This window comes from Carlito syrichta, unplaced genomic scaffold, assembly GCF_000164805.1.
Source record: "Carlito syrichta isolate Samal-C Ts95f unplaced genomic scaffold, Tarsius_syrichta-2.0.1 Scaffold304449, whole genome shotgun sequence".
Classification (NCBI taxonomy): Eukaryota; Metazoa; Chordata; class Mammalia; order Primates; family Tarsiidae; genus Carlito; species Carlito syrichta.
Genome location: NW_007248545.1, coordinates 26,118 through 37,223, shown reverse-complemented (window position 1 = coordinate 37,223; position 11,106 = coordinate 26,118). Strand labels below are relative to the sequence as shown.

Genomic DNA, 11,106 nt, shown 5'->3' with positions numbered 1-11,106 from the left:
AAAACAAAAAAAAAAAGGGGGGGGGGAAATAAACTGAACTTCCCTGACATGCTATCAAAATAGTAAAAAGACAACCCACAGAATGGCAGAACATTTTCTGATAAGGGACTTGTATTCAGAATATACAACAAATACATGTCAGGTGTGGTGGCTCATGCCTATAATTCCAGTACTTTGGGAGATGGAGACGAGAGGATTGCCTGTGTCAAGGGGTTTGAGACCAGCATGGGCAACTTGGCAAGACCTCCTCTCTACAATACATCAAAACAATTAGATGCCAAGTGGGAGTTGGCAGTGGCGGCTGTGGTGGCACAGGCGACAGGCAGGAAAGGGCAGGCCGGGCAAGCAGGCAGATCAGCCTACTAGATAGCCGACCCACAACAATGGACTTACTTCGCAATCTACCGCTTACGCATCTAACCAACCGCCCACCTAGTTCACCGGAACCCCTCCACCATCCACTCAGGTTAGGCCGGTCCCCGGCCTGCCTGCCGCAGCTGTGATGGCAGCCCCAGAAGGAGCCCTGGTGTCCGTTTCCTTCAATTCTTGGGATTTGAAGATGGCTGCACAGCACCAAAAGTTATGCTAAAAAGCACCACCAGGATGTCTCTAAATGAGCGCTTTACTGCTGAAGAACAAACAGCCGATACCAGTGAATATTCGGGCTTCGATGCAGCAACAACAGCAGCTAGCCAGTGCCAGAAACAGAAGACTGGCCCAGCAGATGGAGAATAGACCCTTTGTCCAGGCAGCATTAAAACTTAAGCAGAAGAGCTTAAAGCAGCACCTGGGTAAGAGTTACATCCAGGCACAGTTAGGTCAACCCATAGGGACCTTGGCCAGGGGAGCAATTGGAGGACGAGGCCTGCCCATAATCCAAAGAGGCTTGCCCAGAGGAGGACTACGTGGGGATGTGCCACCAGAACCCTACTTAGGGGCGGAATGTTGCTCCAAGGTCAAAACCTGCTCCAAGGCAGACGAGCCATAGCTCCTCGAATGGGCTTAAGAAGAGGTGGTGTTCGAGGTCATGGAGGTCCTGGGAGAGGGGGTCTAGGGTGTGGAACTATGGGTCATGGCGGAATCGGTGGTAGAGGTCAGGGTATGATAGGTCGGGGAAGAGGGGGCTTTGGAGGCCGAAGCCAAGGCCGTGGACGAGGGAGAGGTGCCCTTGCTTGCCCTGTATTGACTAAGGAGCAGCTGGACGACCAACTGGATGCATACATGTCGGAAAAAAAAGGACACCTGGATACCGAGTTGGATGCACACATGGCGCAGACAGATCCTGAAACCAATGATTGAAGCCTGCCCACCTTTCTGTGAGAGACTCTTGTTAAAAAGTCATCACATCTATAAATAACCTAGAAATGACAGATGATAAGAAACCAGATTGTTGTTGGATGGACCTATCACAATAGGTTGTGAACTTACCTGTTACCAGTTTGTGCATTTACTGTGTTCCTTTTACTTTTTGATAATGTGTTATATGAAACCTTTTTCTCCACTTGATTTTGTCCCCCCTCTACCCAGACTTCTCTTTGAACATGAATGCGTTAGCCTTGGGGCTAGAATACCCTCTTCCTACCTCTGTCTCCCCTCACCTGTCATATTCTTTAACATGCTAACATTTCTTCTGTTCATCTGTACCCCCACAGAAAGATCCCAGAAAGATCCAGTCAGTGTTCCTTCCTATGCCGAGGCTTCTCAGAGTTGTGTTCTATATTCTCTTTAATAACCTCTTAGAAGTGTTTAGAAAGTCTGGAGCTCAAAAATGCATTCTGCCACATTGATAACTTAGTGTAAGAAATTAAGAACGTTAATATCACTACAGTTTACATTTGGTAGCAGTTCTGATTTCACTGAAGTTGCTACCGTGTGTGTTGATACCACATGGATGATAACCAGTATGCCAGATTGAATACTTGCACTTTTACCCTTGTATGAGATTTACAAACTTTCCTCTTGGCTTTCTATCATGTCCACAGGGGTATTATTGAGCTTGCTGACATCTACAATCTAGAGGAAGAACCATTTGGTTTAGCAGGTTTGTCAGAAGGGAAAAGGATGAGAGAATGATAATAGACAGCTGGGAGGAATTGGAAGATACTCATGCTCAAATGCAGTTATCCTGGTGTTTATCCCAAACCAGTCTCGGGCTTTCCCATTCACTAGCTTTGTTGGGCCTTTTTCTTATTTCTCTTAAAGGTTAACTAAGTTCAGCCATATTCTGTCAACTGTTCCAGTCTCAGTGGAAATTTGTACTTCTGGTTCATTATAACAAATTGTTCTCTCATATCCAAAAAAAAAAAAAAGATTAGCTGGGGGTAAAGCCAGGCTCGGTGACTCAGCCTGTAATCCCACACCTTTGGGAGGCTGAGGAGAGTGGATTGCCTGAGCCCGCAGGTTCGAGACCCGCCTGGGCAGCAAGACCTCATCTCTACAATAAATCAAAAAAATCAGCCAGGCGTATGCCTGTAATTCCAGCTACTTGGAAGGCTGAGGCGGAAGGATCACCATAGCCCAGCAGGTCGAGGCTGCGGTGGCCGGAAGCGGCCACTGCACTCCAGTCTTGGCGAGAGAGTGAGACTCCAACTCAAAAAAAAACAAAAGCAAACAAACAAAAAAATTAGCTAGGGGTGGTGGTACTCGCCTGTATATAGTTCCAGCTACTTGGAAGGCTAAAGTAGAAAGATGGCCTAAGCCCAGCAGGTTGAGGCTGCAGGGCCCGTGAGGGTGCCACTGCACTACAGCCTGGGCGACAGAGTGAGACTCTGACTCAAAACAAACAAACAAAATCCCTTAAAACTCAAAAATAAAGAGACAACCCAAAAGATGAGCAAAGGATTTGAACAGACATTTCTCCAAAAATATATAAATTGCCAAAAAGCATAGGAAAGACTGCTCAAATATGCAAGAGAAATACAAAACCACAATGAAATACTGCTTCACACCTTCCAGGATGGTTATAATCACGACAGACAGTACCAAGTGTTGACAGGCTGTGAAGAACCGGAACTCTTACACACTGCTGGTGGGAATGTAAACTGGTGCAGTCACTTTGAAAAACAGTTTGGAAAATGTTAAATACAGAGTTACCATATGAGTCAGAAATTCCACTCTAGGTATTCTCTTGAGTCAAGAGAATTTTGTTGTTGTTGTTGAGTTGGGAGTCTCACTCTGTCACCCAGGCTGGAATAAAGTGGAATGCTCAAGGCCACCACAACCTCGACCTGCTGGACTCAAGCAATCCTTCCTCCTCAGCCTTCCAAGTGACTGGGACTACAGGCATGCTCCGCCACACCCAGCTAATTTTTTGGTTTATTGTAAAGATGAGGTCTCACAAAGTTGCCCAGGCTGGTCTCAAACCCATGGGCTCAGGCAATCCTCTTGCCTCGGCCTCCCAAAGTGCTGGGATTATAAGTGTGAGCCACCGTGCCCAGCTCACTCAAGAGAATTTCAAACTTATGTTCACACAGAAACTTGTACACAAATAATATTTACTCATAGGCATTATTCTTAATAGCCAAAAGGTAAAAGCGACCCAAGTGCCCATTAGGTGATAAATGGATAATAAAAAGTGGCATATTCATACAATGGAATGTTATTCAGTCATAAAAGTGAATGAAGTAGTGATATGTACTACCAAATGGATGAGTCTTGAAACATCACACTAAGTAAAAGTCAGACACAAAAGCCCACACATTATATAGCCCATTTATCTCAAACAGGCAAATCCATAGAGACCAAAAGCAGAGTAGTGGTTGCTAGGGGCTGGAGGGAGGGGAGATTAAAATATTTTAGGGGTGATTAAAATATTCTAAAACTAGGTAGGTATAATAGTTGCTTTAATGGCATGTTAATTATCTCAATAAGAATTTTATTTTAAAAGATCAAGATGTATAAGATCTCTCACACTGCTGTGAGAGAATGTAAAATGGTGCAAACACTTTGACAAGTTTGGCAGTTTTTTAGAAAGTTAACTACACAAACTGGGTGCAGTGGCTCATGCCTGTAATCTCAGTCCACTGGAAGGCCGAAGCAGGAGGACTGCTTGAGTCCAGGAGTTTGAGGCCAGCCTGGGCAACCTAGCAAGACCTCACCTCTACAAATAAATAAAAAAAAATAGCCAAACATGATGGACCATGCCTATAGTCCTAGCTACCCAGGAGGCTGAGGAAGAAGGATTACCTGAGCCCAGGAAGACAAATCTGTGGTGAGCTATAATCATTCAACTGCACTCCAGCATGGGTGACAAATTGAGACTCCCAACTCAAAAAAAAAAAAGTTAGCTATACAGTTAGCATATGACCTAGCAATTCCATACCTAGACACCCAAAAGCAATGAAGATATGTTCACACAAAATCCTGTATACGACTGTTTATAGTTTAATCCATAATCATCCAAAGCTGGAAACAATTCAAATGTCCATCAATAGATAAGTGAATATACATGCTGTGGTATACTCATATGATGGAATACTGCTCATCAACTAAAAAGAAGTAAACCATTGATATACACAGTAACAGGAACAGATCTAAAATAACAATGCTGCTGAGCACAGTGGCTCACATATGTAATCCCAGTACTTTGGAAGGCCAAGGCAAGAAGACTGCCTGAGACCAGACTAGGCAACACAGCAAGACCTTTTCTCTACACAAATCAAAAAATTAGATGGGCATGGTGGCATGTGCCTGTAGTCCCAGTTACTTGGGGGGCTGAAGTTGAAGGACTGCCTGAGTCCAGGAGGTCAAGGCTGCAGTGAGCAGTGATCATGCCACTCTGCTCCAGCATGGGCAACAGAGTCTCTCGACTCAAAACAAATAAATAATAATGCTGAGTGGGAGAAGCTAGACAAAAATAAACAGGGGTGCATGCTGCATCATTTCATTTATTTACTTATTTATCTTTATCTCACTATGCTGCCCAGGTTGGTCTCAAACTCCTGGGCTCAAGCAATCCTCCCACTATGGCCTCCCAAAGTGCTAGGACTGCATCATTCCATTTATAAAAGAGTCGAGGAGCTATAAACTTAGTAGAATAGAAAGTAAATTAGCAGCTGCTTGGGGATGGGGGGACAGGGAGGAGAAGAAGGAATCACAAAGAGCACGAGGAAATTCTGGGAGGTAACAGATAAGTTTACTCTTTCAATTGTAAGGTGGCTTCATGGACATATACAGGTAAGAACATATCAAACCCACTTTAGTCAACATCCAAGATTTCCACTGCTATACCCAGAGGATTACCTGCAGGGCCTCCTGGTCTGGTGGGGCCTGCCCTGGCCTGCGGTACATGCTCAGCATCTCCCGCAGCACTTTCACGTGGCTTCGCACTTCCTCCACTGCACTGACTCTCCTGGACACCTTCTCTGATTTTTCCTGCTCCTTTGGGAGAAAGAGAATGGAAGTGAGGGAAAAGCAGCCTTGGATAAAGCCTGACAAGGGATGCGTAAGGGTTACTGTTGAGAGCGCAAGGAAGTCACCAGAACACTAAGTGAATCGAGTGCTCACTTGCTAAGTGAAGAAAATACTCAAAGCTCAGAATTCCTGGAAACAAAATGCAATTTGGGGCCTGGTGACCTATTCCTTTGTGCACTAGCCTCAGTCTCTCTGAAGAGCAGATTCCTATACTTGGCCTCTATATACTGCTGGAACAGAAGTTAGTGTCTAGGAAATGCCTGAGCACCGTGGATGAAAGTAGCTGGGAAATGAGGTAGAACAATCTCTGCTTTTAATCACCACTTGCTGCCCTTTGGAGAGCTTATAGCTATTCCCCAGAGTTCAGAGCTAGGAGGCCATCCCTTTTCCCAGGCAACTCTTTACCCATCCCCTCGAACACAGACACACATACACTGTCCTACAACCTTTGTCAAATGCTGGTTCCATCGAACCAACCGGAGAAAAGCCCACCTCCTTGACCAAATTCTTGATCAGCCGGTTTGCAGCCTGGAGATCCTCAGGGTGGTTGCTCTTCAAGAGCCTTGTCAGAAGCTGAAGAGTCAAAAGAAGAGTAGGGAAAGCCATGATTCCATCAGACCCAGAATGGAAGCAGTGGCAATAGAATTAACAGTAATAACAGAGCTCACATTTTACATGCATTATCTTTTTTTTTTGAGTTGGAGTCTCACTCTGTCACCCAGACTGGAGTGAAGTGGCCGCTCCCGGCCACTGCAGCCTCGACCTACTGGGCTCTGGTGATCCTTCCACCTCAGCCTTCCAAGTAGCTGGAACTACAGGCGCGCGCTACCATGCCTGTCTAATTTTTTATTTATCGTAGAGATGAGGTCTTGCGCCAAGTTGCCCAGGCGGGTCTTGAACCTGCGGGCTCAGGCAATCCATTCACCTCAGCCTCCCAAAGGCGTGGGATTACAGGCTGAGCCACCGAGCCCAGCTTACATGCATTATCTTATCAAATGGTCACTGAATAACACTATGATGTGGCTACTAACTATGACTATCCCAACAGACCACTGGTTTTCAACAGAGCTGGAGGATGGGAGGATTATATCTCCCAGAGGATATTTGGCAAAATCTGGAGATATTTGGTTGTCACAACTAGAGATGGGGTGCTACTGGCATCTTCTGGGTAGAGGCCAGGGATGCTGTAAACATCCTACAGTGCACAGAACAGCCCCCAACAAAGAATTATTTGACCCAAAAGGTCAATGGTTCTGAAGTTGCTCTAGACCTAGACCTGTGTCCTCTATGATGGGACAGACCTTGGTGACCTTGTTTGTCACTTTATTCCCAACACCTAGCAGAATGTCTGGTACACAAGCGTCACTCAGTTTTGTTGGCTAGATGGCAGGGAAGATGGGGATAGTGACAACAGTGACACAGAGTCTTTCTCAGCAGTCACATCACACCTTCACCCTATCTCCTCCCATCCTCTGCAAACCTAAGGCACCAAGTAGGGGAGGAGACAGGGAGGAAGGTTATCTAGAACCTAGACTAGGCTTGCTGGTTCTAACAATGACATGATGGCTAATGAGCATCTAGGTCCAAAGACAGTGAGAAAGTACAGTTGAAAGGCAGAGTACAGGCTGGGCTCGGTGGCTCAGCCTGTAATCCCAGCACTTTGGGAGGCCGAGGTGAGTGGATTGCTTGAGCCCGCGAGTTCGAGACCTGCCTGGGCACCTTGGCGAGACCTCATCTCTACAACAAATCAAAAATTAGCCGGGCGTGGTAGCACGCACCTGTAGTTCCAGCTACTCGGAAGGCTGAGGTGGAAGAATCGCCAGAGCCCAGCAGGTCGAGGCTGCAGTGGCCAGGAGCAGCCATTGCACTCTAGTCTGAGTGACAGAGTGAGACTCCACCTCAAAAAAAAAAACAAAAAAACAAGAAAGGCAGAGTACACCAATCAGAAACGCATGGGTGGCATGAAGCTTTCCTGATACTGCATTCATTAGACCTTGTGACTGACCAAAAAGAGTAATGACCAAAAGCACTGCTACCACTAGGCCAAAAGCTATCTCCCTATTCACAGGCACTAGAGTTATCCCTGGATCTTGGTCCAGGTTTTGGCCACCTTCTTTTTGTCTTCCCTCTCTTACTGATGTCCAAGGACTATAACAATTCTGGGAGATCAGAGTGGAAGGAAAATAGGTGGGGTCAGGCCTACTGGCACTGAAAAAGATTGAGCCAACATACAACAAATTCTTTCCTCGCCACCATTCCTACCCCAATGCCACACCGTTCATCCACAGGCCCAACACTCCCTTTGGGTTATCCTTTTGCACCTTCTTTTCCCAGGACCATGTGTACAGATAATGGGGAGGGTACAGAGAACAGTGCAATTATCTGGCCCATCCATGAAGAACACATCCAGACCTTCTGTTACCTCACTCCTAAGAGCATCTCTGGAGAGGAGAGCTCACTAATTCACCTCCTCACCCTCTCCCATACTTACTCCTACACTTTGGTTCAGGGATCAGATGACATTTCAGGATAGTCCCAAGGAGAAAGGGTCTGATCAGACCCCATGTAAGCCACCGTGGTCAGGGAGAAGTTCCTTACCTTTGACTTTTCTTCATCAGCATCAAAGATGGAGCTCTTGGGCCATGGAGAAGGTGGGGGTAAGATTTTATCCACTGGCAGTTTAGGGTCTTGTTTTATGATTCCTAAAACATGCAATTCACAAGGTTAAGACATTGATAGAGGTACCCAGTAGCTTCAGTGGAACTCAATATAAAATCCAGCACCCTTAGCAAGTCATGGTGGTTCAATCCTGTAACCCTAGCACTTTGGGAGGTGGAGGCAAGAGGATTGCCTGAGCTCAAGGGTTCGAGACCAGCATGAGCAACATTGCAAGACCACATCTCTATAATAAATCAAAAAATTAGCCAGGTGTGGTGGCACACACCTGTGGTTCCAGCTACTTAGAAGGCTGAAGCGAAAGGATCGCCTGAGCCCAGCAGGTCAAGGCTGCGGTAGCTGTGAGCGTGCCACTGCACTCTAGCCTGGGCAACAGAGTAAGACTCTGACTCAAAAATAAATAAATAAATAAATAAATAAATAAATAAAAATCCAGAACCCCTAGTTTCTGATACTCCAACTAGAAAAATACTGTCAATGGCCTTCAAAAGATAAACCAGGGTATGGACGAAGCTCTGCATCATCTCTCAGGAGAATCTGAAGAACCACCACAAAGTCAGAAGCATCAGAGCCAACTAAGTCAGAGCAGAACCAGTACCCAAGGGCCTTATGCTATAAAAATACCGATCACTTTAAGCAGTAACTGCCCAAGGCCCAGAAATTACTGTAGGATGAAGCTTCTAAAAATGCTAAGTGAAGCCGGACTTGGTGGCTCACGTCTGTAATTCCAGCACTTTGGGAGACAGGTGAGAAGATTGCTTGAGCTCAGGAGTTAAAGACCAGCCTGGGTAACATAGCAAAACCTCATCTCTACACATTTTTTTTTTTAATTAGCCAGGCACAGTGGCACATGCCTGTAGTCCCAGCTACCAGAGGCTGAGGCAGAAAGATCTCCTGAGCTTAAAGGGTCAAGTCTGCGGTGAACCGTAATCATGCCCCTGCCCTCTAGCCTGGGTGACAGAGACCCTGACTCAAAAAAAAGAAAAAAAGTACACGTGACAGGGAAAAACAGTCCATCCTGAACCCAGGTTCCTCCTTCCAGAGAGCCCAATATAAAAGGAATTCAGCCTCCTATCTTCCAGACAGAACACACAAAGATGGGAACATTGCCCCCACCATGACGGCGTCAAAACACTGGAAAACATGTAAATTCAAAGCTTTCCTGAATCCATCAGAGAGCTGAGATCACATGGAAACAACCTATTAACCTGAAACCTAGGAAAAAACAGTGCCTAAACAATGCCTATGAGGAGAGACAGGCAATACCAGTAAGAATAACTCCACTAAAATTGTTTAAAAATTGTGTTCAGGTCACTGTGAGCTATCGAATTTCTGGAGGCCACAACACAAAGAAAGTAAGATCTTCTCCAGGGTCCTCGCTGGGGGCTTGAAAAAAAGAGAATGGGAAGGCCTGAAGCCCCATCTAAATCCTTCTCTGTCTCTCTACAGAACAAGTCTTAAACTTCCCAGGAAAGGACAATAAACCCTGTGGTCCTTAGAGCACTGCAGCTGGAGAAAGAACAGAAGGAGAACAAAACAAACTTGTGAACTTGGGGGAGGGGTAGGAATTATGTCCTGGGGCCAGGCCTACCTTGGGGTGGGTCAGAATCAAAGGATCCAGGACCCAGGGATGCAGCCTGCCTAAGATAAGGCTTAATCAGAACAGAGACGGAACCTGCCCCTGAGTAACAAACAACAGCTGTCCACTGTTAGGGGCAGCAAGACCAAGGGGAAAGACCCTCTCTGAAGTGCCGAGCAAAGGGAAGCCAACAGCTGAGAGCACAGCAGACATTGAGGAAAATTAGTAAATGACCCGCCTCCAACCTAAACAGGAACAAAGGAATCTGAAGTCTGGTATAATAGTGAAGCGACAACAAAGTTCAAACCCTGCTTAAATCTTGCCTGTCAAAAGGAAAGGTCCACCTACTTCCAGGAATAAATACTTACTTCACCGATGGCTATACTAATTACCCTGATTTGATCAATATACACAGTATCCACATATTGAAATATTATACTGGGTCAGGCGTCGTGGCTCAAGTCTGTAATCCCAGCACTTTGGGAGGCCGAGGTGAAAGGATTGCCTGAGCCCAGGAGTTCGAGACCAGCCTGGGCAACTTGGTGAGACCTCGTCTCTATAATAAATAAAAAAAATTAGCTGAGCATGGTAGCACACACCAGTAGCTCCAGCTACTTGCAAGGTTGAGGTAGAAGGATCACCTGAGTCCAACAGGTTGGGGCTGTGGTGGCCATGAGCAGGTCACAGCACTCCAGCCTGATCGACAGAGTGAGATTCCAACTAAAAAAAAATAATAATAATAATAACAACAACAACAATAATAAATCCGGGTTGGGTGTAGTGGCTCACGCCTACTACTACTTCCCAGCACTTTGGGAAGCCAAGGCGAGAGGATTGCCTGAGGCCGTGGGTTCGAGAAGAGCCTGGGTAACTTGGTGAGACCTCATCTCTATAATAAATCAAAATGAAAAATTAGCCAGGTATGGTGGTGCATGCCTGTAGTTCCAGCTACTTCCAGCTACTTCTAATTCTCTACTTCCAGCTACTTGGAAGGCTGAGGCAAAAGGGTTGCCTGAGTCCAGCAGGTCGTATCTGCAGTGGCTGTGAGCATATCACTGCACTCCAGCCTGGGTGACAGAGTGAGACTCTGACTCAAAAAAAAAAATAGTAATAATAATAATAAATTCAGCCAGATATGCTGGCTCACGCCTGTAATCCCAGCACTTTGGGAGGCCAAGGAGGGAGACTTGCTAGAGGCCAGGAGCTTGAGACAAGTCTGGGTAGCACAGTGAGATCTCATCTCTATAAAATTTTTTTAAAAGTTAGCTGGCAGCCGGGCTCGGTGGCTCAGCCTGTAATCCCGCGCCTTTGGGAGGCTGAGGTGAGTGGATTGCCTAAGCCCGCGGGTTCAAGACCCGCCTGGGCAACGAGACCTCATCTCTACAATAAATCAAAAAATCAGCCAGGCGTGGTAGCGCATGCCTGTAATTCCAGCTACT

General features: G+C 46.1%; 1 protein-coding gene and 1 pseudogene across 3 annotated transcripts in view; one reads left to right on the top strand and one right to left on the bottom strand.

Moving 5' to 3' along the window:
- Nucleotides 1-1,299, top strand: part of LOC103262328 — a 2,832-nt pseudogene extending 1,533 nt beyond the window's left edge.
- The window catches only part of GGA2 (golgi associated, gamma adaptin ear containing, ARF binding protein 2), a 44,181-nt gene that overhangs the window by 16,064 nt on the left and 17,011 nt on the right, over nucleotides 1-11,106 (bottom strand). For all 3 annotated transcript variants that reach the window (XM_008059936.1, XM_021713308.1, XM_008059938.2), the window contains exons 6-8: nucleotides 8,011-8,114; nucleotides 5,905-5,985; nucleotides 5,242-5,379 (exon numbers count right to left, since the gene is read on the bottom strand). In XM_008059936.1, coding sequence (XP_008058127.1) covers nucleotides 5,242-5,379; nucleotides 5,905-5,985; nucleotides 8,011-8,114 — 323 coding nt within the window. The remainder of the gene's footprint in view (nucleotides 1-5,241; nucleotides 5,380-5,904; nucleotides 5,986-8,010; nucleotides 8,115-11,106) is intronic.